This window comes from Tenrec ecaudatus, chromosome 7, assembly GCF_050624435.1.
Source record: "Tenrec ecaudatus isolate mTenEca1 chromosome 7, mTenEca1.hap1, whole genome shotgun sequence".
Taxonomy (NCBI): domain Eukaryota; kingdom Metazoa; phylum Chordata; class Mammalia; order Afrosoricida; family Tenrecidae; genus Tenrec; species Tenrec ecaudatus.
This window is the reverse complement of record NC_134536.1, coordinates 32,776,108-32,787,933: the sequence shown is the minus strand read 5'-3', so window position 1 is coordinate 32,787,933 and position 11,826 is coordinate 32,776,108. Positions and strand designations below refer to the sequence as shown.

At 44.4% G+C, this 11,826-nt stretch overlaps 1 protein-coding gene across 1 annotated transcript in view; it reads right to left on the bottom strand.

Annotated features, from left to right (window-relative positions):
- Positions 1-1,468: 1,468 nt before the first annotated feature.
- Positions 1,469-11,826, bottom strand: part of MAP7 (microtubule associated protein 7) — a 178,039-nt gene continuing 167,681 nt past the window's right edge. The window contains exon 18 of the mRNA XM_075554227.1: positions 1,469-1,641. Coding sequence (XP_075410342.1) covers positions 1,469-1,641 — 173 coding nt within the window. The remainder of the gene's footprint in view (positions 1,642-11,826) is intronic.

Below are 11,826 nucleotides of genomic sequence, written 5' to 3'. Positions count from 1 at the left end.
AAGAAAGCTCTTTCTTGTACACATGTAAGTGTCTATGAATTTGTTTCTCTAGTCTACCCAGACTAACACAGTGGGGAAAGAAACATTCTGGAAAGAAAGATGCTAAACTCTGGAAAGATCCCATCCTCCTTCACACCTGGGCCAGGGCTGATGCTTCATAGAGTGTAGGATAAAAGGCATGTCAAAAGGAGGGATTTGATCAAATAGGGAAACGATCAAGCCCCCAGCGACAGGTCTGTGTCCTTGGGTAACTCGTTACTCTAGGGGTAGAGGAACGGTGGCTGCAAACCCTGCCAGTGGAGACAGAACTGAAATCTGCACCGAGCATCTCTCATCCCCACCCCACCTCCAGCCCTGTCTGCAGGGGCCCACATCCCACCCCTCTTCCTTGCAGAGCCTGTAAAAAGGAAAGCCACTCTCAGCATCTCCCAAGAGCTCAAGTTCACAGCTCAAGAAACGGCCTATCCTAGAACACTTTCCCGTAAGGAGGGACAAGGTAGCAGAGTTTGAGAAGGCGCTGTGGGTGAGAGAGTAGAGGAGGGCATGTTTAAAGTTAAAGTCTTGGGAAGCAAAGTCTAAAATACATGTTCAGGATCTCTACATAAATTAAGCCTCCGGTGATTTCCCTCTGACCATGATCAAGAGGTGGGAATAGCCTGGTGATCAGACAGAGTATTGTAGAGACTCTTGTAGTAGATTAAAATGAAAAATCTGACTTGAGTGGTTAAAAGCTTATCATTTGATCTCCCTTTTGAAATGCTCTGAGTTTGATCTGGTTTAAAAAAAAATATTTTGTGGGTTTTTTTCCCCCTTGAAATTAGGGTTTATCTCTTGTATTTTGTTACTGTTGGTAGCCTTCTTGAATTTCTGTTATGTATTTTTCTATGTTTTCTGGTATATGAGACCCAGGATTGGTGAATTTATAGAGATAGTAACTACATTAAGGGACCCTGAGGGTCACGGCAAGGGAGGTGGGGATAATGGGGAGCTAAGATCAAGGGGTACAATAAAGAAAAAATGTTTGGGAACCGATTGTGGTAGCAAGTGTACACTACTTCTTGATATAATTGAACTATTGACTGGTGTGATGTCTGGACTGTGTCCTAGTAATTTTTTTAAAAGACCATCCTCAAAGAATGAGAGGTTTTTTTTTCCTGTTCCTACAGTTCAACAAAGTCAACCAACCCCATCTCATTCTGATCCATACGACTTTAGGAATTTTCTTTCAGGGAAAACAAATCTCGTAGGATGCAACCAGAGCTGCTTCTGAAAAGAAGAGAGGAGAGGCAGAGGGCCCAGCGTCCAGTGGGCACAACTCCATTTTCTATCGCAGTCTGAGCTTTCTCGCTGACTTTCATTAGATTGTCAGAACACAGGGCCTGTGGTCAATTGTACCCCCAAACTCCAACCTTTGCCCTGGCCATCATCACCAGCTATGTCCTTTTGTTCTCGTTCCAGGAAGGCTGCCTCAGCCCTTGCCCAGCTGACTGCTCAGTAGTCCTGCTGTCTTGGCCTCGGTCAGGCCCACTCCATAGAACGCGATGTGTTCCAGGGTCCGGCCACAGACCAGGGGTGACTGGGCAGGTGACATGGGGTGACAGACCAGGGGTGACATGGCCAGGTGTTTGCTATGCCGGCTTTCTGGCAACCAGGATGAAGGGAAGAGTATTAGAAGTCCTTAAATACACGCGCAACACACACACATACGCATACAATTCGAAGCTACAGTTTGCCTTAGAGCAGGAGTGACCCATAGCCAGTTTTTGTGGCGTTTTACTGGAACACAGCCACGCCCATTCATTGACGTATTGGCCATGGCTGCATTTGAATACAGCAGCACAGAGACATCGTTGTAACAGCGACAACATCACAAGCAAAACCTAAGATATTTAGTGCTGGGCCTTTTGCTAGGAGGCCTGGTTGTGCTATCCGAAAGACGTTCGGTCCTTGGGTTAAACCTGCCAGCCTCCCTACCGGAGGAGGAGGAGGAGGAGGAGGAGGAGGCATTTTTCTCCCAGGAAGATGGACAGCTTCAGAGACCCTAGAGGGCCACTCCGAGTCCGGATCAAATCCAAGGCCGCGGGTTCAGTGTGAGCCCTTTCCAGACCTGCCTTAGACTCAACACTTAACCTTGGGTCTTGGAAGTCACCCCAGATGACTGCAGAGTTCTCCTATGGCAACGCAGGGGCCATAGTCACAGTACACACGCCTCTGACCCCTCAGGAAATCCCCACGCTTTCACCGAAACAAAGCACACTATCTACCTGACCTTGCCTGTTTTCCTCTTCTATGACTTCTCTTCAGAACTGTATTGGGCCCAGGGTCCAACAACAGGATCGAGCTTCCAGAACCCTGAAGACAAGGAAGACCCTCCACAAGGTTCTTTGTTACTTGTCCAGTCGATTCTGACTCGGGCAACTCCATGGGTGTCCCATTGCCCCCTCCACCTTCATTGGCTAAATAGCTGCCAAGAACAAAGGCTGTACTCTTGATACCTGGCACCTAAACTCAGTGCTGCCTCCCATGTTCCTGCTTTCTCGGAGGTGCCCACAAACACACTTGGGGAAAAACTTGGAGAGCGGTCCTTTGCTGGCATGCACGACATTCTGTGAGGGGCCCTGGCCGTGGTGACGCAGCAGCAGTGTGGGTCGAGGCTGCAGCCGCTGAGATTACATGGAAACCAGAGCCCTGGGAGAAACGTCCTGAGGAAGGAGAGAGGCAAATGGTCATGGCTGCTTTGTGACTACAGGAAATACTGGTGGGGCTCCCGGAGAGAAGGAGGGGTGGGTGAAAGCCCCACCAAAGAAGAAGAGTGGGAGCCGAAAGTGGAGGCTCCCAGAAGAGTGGAATAGAAGGCCCAGCTTTCTCTGTGCTTCTCAAATGCAAAGAAACAAAACCTTTTACCAAGGAGAGAGCTGGGATCAGCGATTTTGAAGACAGCAAAAGGAAGAGGAACGAGCTAAAGAAACCAAGCTCACTGCCATCGAGTGAATTCTCCTTTACGGCAACTCTGAGGGTTTCCGGACCTGTAAGCCTTTACAGGAGTAGAAAGCCCAAGCTTCCCCCCACGGGGCGGCCAGTGGTTTTGAACTGCCACCAGGGCGCCCTATTACGGCTCAGAGTGACCATAGGTTTGCAAGGCTGTGAGTCTTCACAGGAGCAAATGGCCTCCACTTTCTCCGGCCGTGTGGCTAGTGGGTTAACTCGTGACACCCAGGCTCCTTATCATAAGTCACAAGAAGAGCAATGCACCAGCATCAGATGCAACCGACTCAGAAACTTAAAATACACCAGAACCCCACCCCCCTCTCTCTCCTCAACTCTGCCGCCTTCTGTTTTTTCACAAGTGATTTTTCAAATGCATTCTCTTTGAGAATGACTATGTTGATAAGCAACATGGGCAGAGATTGCAGTTGATCTACAAAACTCCCAAGTTGCTGCCTTCCTAAAGAATTTCAGATCCAGGAGAACAATTTCTATCTATCTATTATTATTATTAAGAAAATAGGCCCACAGTTCTCCACTGCGGAATACTTGACTTTGCAGGGAATGCAAATTCTGTAGATGCCATTTTTTACCTCTAGTCAAATTCTTGCTAAAAACATGTCAGTATCAAATCACAGACCCATTTCTCTTTTCTACATCAAACCCGAGGCACACGGAAAACTTGTATCATAGTGATTATGTAAATGTCTTTTTGCCACTTAGAAAATGCCTGCTAAAATATTGAGGGACAAGAGAGTAGGATATTTACAACTCAAGCTGAGGGGCTGCGCAGCACTTTCCAATAGAAATATAGTTTGAGACACATGTAATTTTAAATATTTAAACATTTTAAAAATTTAAAAAGTCCAAGCAAACTCACTGCTTTGAGTTAAATCTGTCTCATAGTGACCCTATAGGACAGAGTAGAAAAACTCCTAGTACTTTCTAAGGAGTATATCTCCGCCCCCCCCCCCCAGGCATATGTCTTTATGAAAATAGAGAATTCACCCAAAGAGCAGCTGGTGGTTTTGAACTGGTGACCATGTGGTTCACTATGTCACCAGGGCTCCTCTTAAATATTATAGTAGCCACATTTTATTTTATTTTTTTTTTTTTACAGGAGAATAGGATTCATTTACTGGTACAAGAAGCTAAACAAAATAAAGTATGAGAAAAAGGAGGTTTGTCTGCATGACCAATAATCTAGACATCGATGGATGGCTCCCCTCAGTTCTGTTTCCTAGGCCACTGTGATGAATTCTGTCCTAAATCTAAATGGGTCTCTTTCTTATCCAGACTCCCTCTTACCTCCCATATGATGTGATTTCCCTTTGAGTCATTTTTTGGTAAAAATGGAGCTCAACCCAGTCATCCACCTCAGAAATGCCAGACGATGCAGCAAAGATATGAATACACGTATGCTATGTTGACCTTCTTACATTTCAATGCTGGGTTACATGTTGGGCTGCAAACTTCAAGGTCAGTCGTTGGAAAGCACCAGCAGCTCCAGGGGAGAGAGGTAGCACGTTCTAATCCCGTCAAGATTTCCAGTCTCAGAAACCCACCCAGGCAGTTCTACCCTGTGGATGTGATGGCATTCGGCAAGTTGCCCAAGTATTAACCACTCTTGCTTCCTAAGTAATCAGAAGACAGAGTGCTCTTTTTAATGGAAGTTCGTTGTTACTCTTCTTGTTCTTGTTGCTGTTGTGTGCTTGTGGGTCAACGGGAACTCGTAGTGACCCTCTAGGACAGAGTGGGACCTGCCCCAGCAACTGCCCCAGGGTAAATGTTTATGGAAGCAGATTGCCCCCTCCTTTCTCCCAGGGAGCAGGTAGATTTGACCCAATGGCCTTTCTCAGTAGAAGTCAAGTGCTTAGCTGCTGCCTTATCAGGGCTCCTGACTTACTTGTCATAGGGCACGTTTTCTGAAACCTCTAGCGGAGTAATCTGTGGAGTGAAATATGGGCTATGCAGAAAAATTTACCCTCACTATTAATATTCCAAATGTCATGGTTACCACTATGTACCTTGTATTGCCCATTACTGAGCACAGATATCATTCCAAGCCCTTTGCAAGGAAACTCATTGATCATAAACAGCAAGATTTCCTTTCATCCTGTTATCTCCACTGAGACATACCAAGGGTGCCTGATAGTCCAGAGGTTAGGCATTAAGGTCGTATTTGGGTTTCTAGACATAGTGGTAGGCTGACCTTGGTCCCAACTCCTTCTTTGATACTGTTTTAAAACCTCATTCTTTTTAGTTTGTAGAGATTACATAACCTAAGAAGATTAACTAGCTAGTTAATATACAGTAGCCACATTTTAAAACGTCAAATCAAACAAGTGACAGTCACTTCATAACAGTTTATTTAACCCAGTAGGCCACAAATATTTTCTTTTTGCCACAAATATTTTCATTTCAGCCTATAACCAGTATAAAATTATTAATGAGATATTATATCTATTGAATTAAGACTTGGAAATAGAATATACACTATACCTTTACAGCACATTTCTATTGGTTGCTAATTTTTTACCAGAAATATTTGCTCTTTTTTTTCAATGTCATAAAATGAACAATTTGAAAAAGTATATTTTTTCGTGTAACCAAGGTGTTCTAAATATACTTAAATTTTTTTCTAATAAGTGTATTGGAATTGCTCTTTTAATTTCTATTTAAATTAAATAAAATTTAAACTACAGTTCCTTAGTCACACTAGTCACATTTCAGGTTTAAACAGCTAGTGGCGACCAGACTGGACAGCCTAGGGCAAAGGGAGAGGTACTGATTGTCCAAATGTAACAACTATAAAATGTTAGCAGTTGCTGAATCTAGGAGAACATGCAAAAGTCTTTTGGATGATCCTTTGAAATGATTCTAAAAATAAAAAAGATAAAACTTGCTCAATGATCATAAATGTGTTCAGAGATGGAAAATGACTCTGACTATAAAAATATTTGTATTGCACTGTTAGAGGAAAAATCCTTAAGACTAAAGAAAAAATACAACATTATATGTACCATAAAAGTGATAGATCTTCACATAAAAGAACAAAAAATCATATCATTGTGAATGAGGGGGAGTGCAGGGTAAAGACCCAAAGCCAATCTGTAGGTAACTGGACATCACCTTACAGAAGAGACACGAGGAGGAGATGAGCCAGTCAGGGTGCAGTATAGCACCGATAAAACATACAACTTTCCTCTCGTTCTTTAATGCTTCCACCCCTCCCTCACTATCATGATCCCAATTCTTACCTTAGAAATCTGGCTAGGCCAAAGGATGTCACTGGTACAGATCATAGCTGGAAACACAGGGAATCCAGGACAAATGAACCTCAGGACCAATATTGAGTAGAGATACCAGGAAGGTCAGGGGAAAGTGCAGGAGAAAGGGGAAACAGATCACAATGATGTACATATAACCTCCTCCCTGGGGAACAGATAACAGAAAAGTGGATGGAGGGAGACATCGGAGAGTGTAAGGCATGAGAAAATAATAATAATTTATAAATTATCAAGGGTTCCTGAGGGAGGGGAGGGGTGGAAATGAGGAGCCGACACCAAGAGCTCAAGTAAAAAGAAAATGTTTTGAGAATGATGATTTCAACAAATGTAAAAATGTTTGACACAATAGATGTATATATGGATTGTGATGAGTTGTATGAGCTCCCAATAAAATGATTTTTTTTAAATGATAGATCTTCCCCAAATAAAGCAAAAACAAAACAAGCACTTTTTATCAAATATTCTCAGCCTAAATTGTGTGGGATATTTCACAAACAGAATTTTTCTATATAGTTGTCTTCTTTCTAGTCCAAATTATACACTAAATCTCAAGTCCTGAAAATACTAAGTATTACGCAAAAGGTTTTAAAAATCAAAAACCAAATTCATGGCCATCAAGTCAATTCTGACTCACAGTAATTCTATAAGACTGAGTGGAAGAGCCCCTGTGGGTTACCAAGATTTTAAATCAGTAGAAAGCTTCATCTTTTTCCTGCAAAGCCAGTGGTGGCTTTGAACAGCCGATCTTGTGGTTAGCAGCCCAATATGTAACCACATCTATCTGTCTGTCTATCTATCTATGGCACCATGCCTGTGTATATAGCTACATGTACACATATCCATATAGATGTGTGTATGTACTCTGCACACACACACACACACACTTGAAGGCATTAACGGGCTAATAATAAAGAGAAAAATGACTGAGCTAAGACCTGGAAAAGACCGGAGGCAAGGACGTAAGGCAGGCCACTTTAGCCTGGGTCATTTTCCCTGGAAAGCGCGGTAGCTTCTGGAGGAGATGGGTGCTGTGAGAGCCTCTCCCCGTGGGTGGGGAAATGGTCAGAGTCACGAGTCCTACAGAAGGGAGGGACTGGGCCCGCTCTTTACTTTGAGCTGGAACCGTAACAGACTGCACTAAGGACTAAGCATGCATTAGAAGTAGACAGGCCCTTCCTTAGTAGGCTTGCCACTGAAATTTGAGTAATCTTATTTTCATATTGAATTAAAGAGTTAGTCAAGATGCTGGTTCTCCAAGTCACCCAAGAGTCCCGAAAGAAGCAAATGTTAAAGTATCCAACGATTTTGGCCAATAATTCTGCAAATAGAAAGTCTGACATTAAATAAAAACTAGCTAGATTTGAAGCTACTTGCAGTCTCTATCCGATGTAGTATAAATATTCATTTCACTGAAGATAAAAATGTATTGGATTAAAGTGTGTCACCTCAGATCTTGCTGGTCGTGCCCCGCACTACTTAGCTCATACGCTCGCTTGCTGTGATTGTGTGCTACCCAGCGGAGTCAGACTCCCAGAGACCCGCAGGTGGGCTAGGACTGTCCCACGGGTTTCCGAGGCTGCGCATTTGTGGGAACAGATGGGCCGGTCTGCTCTCCAACGGAGCCATTGAGTCACTGAGCTTTAGGCTCATTTTACCGTGCACAACCATGGCTCCTCTGTACCTTACTAAAATTCTAAAAACCCTGAATTCATACATATAGAAGAAGGAAAAAAAAATCTACCTAAAACACTTTGGAATGTTCAAAACGTTCGCGGCAGAAATGGAATGAGAAGAGATTGGAATTTTTCCACCAACCTCGGAAGCCCCCTCAGATGATGCTTAGCGCAGAGCAAGTCTCAAGGTGCTAACGGTAGTTGGAGGAGGAGCCTGGCGGCCATGGGTAAAGGCTGAACTGCTGACTGCAGGATTGGGCGCTTAGGCCCCCAGCGCGCTCCAAGAGAGGGGAAGATGCTCCTCTAAGGGGCCTCAATCTGAGAACTATAAATAAGGAGCCTCTCTGAGTCGCAACTGACTGCATGGCAGGGGATTTATTTTTGTGTTAAAGTACCACTCTTGCCACCGCTCGCTCTGTTATTGTTATAAAATGCAGGAGCAGCCAGGAAACGGTTAGGCACTTAGCTTCAAAGACAGAAAGAAACTCTGCAAGGGGATCTGGGGAGGAGATGAGTCAGCCAGGGTGTGATGTAGCACCGATGAAAAATACAGTTTTCCTCCACTTCCTAAATGCTTACTTCCGCGGCCCCTCCTCCCCCAACTATCATGATCCGAATTCTACCTTTCAAGTCTGGATAGAGCAAAGGATGTACACTGGCACAGAGAGAAACTGGAAACAGAGGGAATCCAGAATGGATGATCCCTTGAGGACCAGGGGTGTGAGTGGCAATACTGGGAGGGTAGAGGGAGAGTGGGTTGGAAAGGGGGAACCAATTACAAGGATCTACATGTGACCTCCTCCCTGGGGGACGGACAACAGAAAAGTGGGTGAAGGGAGACATTGGACAGGGCAAGATATGACAAAATAATAATTTATAAATTATCAAGGGCTCATGAGGGACGGGGAGTGGGAGGGAGGGAGAAAAAAAGAGGACCTGATGCAAAGGGCTTAAGTGGAGAGCAAATGTTTTGAGAATGATGAGGGCAATGAATGTACAAATGTGCTTTACACAATTGATGTATGTATGGATTGTGACAAGAGTTGTATGAGCCCCTAATAAAACGTTGAAAGAAAGAAAGAAAGAGAAAGAAAAAACTCACAGCAGCAGTGCCATGCATTCTGTGATGCAAAATGCCACTGGGGACAGGACTCGCAGCGTGTGCATCTGAGGAGCATATGGAGGGTTGCCACTGTCTGCTTAAACTCGATTCAGAAACGAACGATGGCCTTTGGCAAAATTTTCCGTCCTCTGTCGCCCTCTTCTTGCTGGCCCCGTCACACTTACTTTTCCGACTGTGCAGTGTTGTTTCCATTACAAGCCTGCCTGCCCAAGTACCATGCTCAAAACCGTGCGTTCGTGATGTTCCGATTCTCCCTCCAGTTTCAGCCTTTAAATTAAAATTGGGTGATGTGCCCGATGCCTTGTCAAGATTGCTGAGAATGGAGCATGGGACCCTTGAGGCCAGATGGCTGTCTGGTTCTGATAAGATTCGCATCTCTCACATATTTGATGATGGGTATTTAGGAGTGGAAGGAGCTCTCGTGGGGAAATGGCTAGGTCCCAGGAAGCTGGCCAAAGAATCAGTGTCTAACAGCCTCTCTGGGATCTGCTTCCACAAAGATTATAGCCTTGGGGACCCTATAGGGCAAGTCTACTCTGTCCTATAGCGTCATTATGAGTCAAAATAGACTTGATGGCTACAGGTATTTAGAAGTGCCAGTGTGCATATGACACAGCCTTGCTTGCTGAACAAGGATTGTAGCCTTCAGGATGGATTACAACTCCATGTAAAGAGGACCAAATCCTCACAACTGGACCAATAGGTAGCATCATCATAAATGGAGAAAAGGTTAAAGTTGTCAAGGATTTTGCCTTGCTTGGCTCCACAATCCCTGCTCATGGAAGCAGCACTCAAGGGATCCAAAGACATGTTGCACTAGGTAAATCTTTTGCACAAGACCTCTTTAGAGTACTGAAAAGCAAAGATGTTACTTTGAAGACTAGGGTGCGGCTGCCCCAAGCCATTGTATTTTCAATGGCTTCATACACAGGGGAAAGCAGAGCATTGAATAAGGAAGAGCGAAAAAAAAGTGATGCCCTTGAATGATGATGCAGGTAAAGAATATTTTATGTACCAGGAATTTACTAAAGAAAAACCAAATCTGTTTTGGAAGATGTACAACCAGAATGCTCCTTAGAGGCAAGGATGGCGATACTTTTTCTCAAGTATTTCGGACATGTTATCAGGAGAAACCAGTCCCTGGAGAAGGATATTATGCTTGGCACAGGGGTGGGGGGCTCTAGGGGTAGTGAAAAAAGGAAGGCCCTCAATGAGATGGATTGACACAGTGGCTGCAACAGTGGGCTCAACCATAGCACAATTGTGGGGCTGGCAAAGGACTGGGCAGTGTTTCCTCCTGCTGTCCACAGTCAGAGCTGACTCAACGGCATCTAACAAGTGGGGTGAGAGGGGTCCAGGGAGTGTAGTGGGTGATGCTGTGGGTGGAAACTACCTGTCACTCCATGGGAGAAAGATGGGGCTTTCTACTCTGCAGTAAAGATTTACCATGCCAGACACCCACAAGGGGGTGCCATTCTGTCCATTAGAGTTGCCATGAATCAGCATCCACTCAGCAATGAATGGTAGGTCAAGATGACCATATACTTACCATTTTAATGCCCGGATTGCTTTATGATGATGTTTATTCATCTGGTAAGTGTGGATCTGCCACTGTTAATAAATATTATTTAAAGTGGATGCATAAGCAAATGCGGAAAAGAAAGCTGATGGTGCCCGGCTGTCAAAAAAGATCGAGTCTTAAACACTTGAAGGCAAACAAGTGGCCATCTAGCTCAGAAGCAACAAAGCCCACATGGAAGAAGCACACCAGCCTGCATGATCACGAGGTGCCAAAGGGATCAGTAATCAGGCATCAAAGAACAAAAAAAAAACCATATCATTGTGTGCTCACCTCCCTGATATGATCACTGAAGACAAACAGGTAAATAAGCAAATGTGGTGAAGAACGCTGATGGTACCCGGCTATCAAAATATATAGTGTATGGGGTCTTAAAGGCTTGAAGGTAAACAAGCGGCCATCTAGCTCAGACGCAACAAAGCCCACATGGAAGAAGCACACCAGCCTGTGCGATCACGAGATATCGAAGAGATCCGGTATCAGGCATCACCAGAACAAAAAAAAAACATACCATTGTGAATGAGGTGGAGAATGCAGAGTGGATACCCAAAGCCCATTTGTAGGCCGCTGGACATCCCCTTACAGAAGGGTCTCAGGGAGGAGACAAGCCAGTCAGGTGCAATGTAGCAAAAATGAAGCATACAACTTTCCTCTAGTTCTTTAATGCTTCCTCCCCCTCCACTATCATGATCCTAATTCTACCTTACAAATCTGGTTAGACCAGAGGATGTACACTGGTACAGATAGCAACTGGAAACACAGGGTATCCAGGGCGGATGATCCCTTCAGGACCAGAGATGTTAGTGGCAAAACCAGGAGGGTGGAGGGAGGGTGGGTTGGAAAGGGGGAACCGATTACAAGAATCTACATATAACCTCCTCCCTGAGGGAGGGACAAAAAAGTGGGTGAAGGGAGACATCGGACAGTGCAAGATATGACAAAATAATAACACAAATTATCAAGGGCTCATGAGGGAGGGGGAACAGGAAGGGAGGGGGAAAATGAGGAGCTGATGCCAGGGACTTAAGTGGAGAGCAAATGTTTTGAGATTGATGAGGACCATGAATGTATAAATGTGCTTTACACAATTGATGTATGTATGGATTGTGATAAGAGTTGTATGAGCCCCTAATAAAATGATTTTTAAAAAAGAGGATATAAAGAAAACACCAAAAA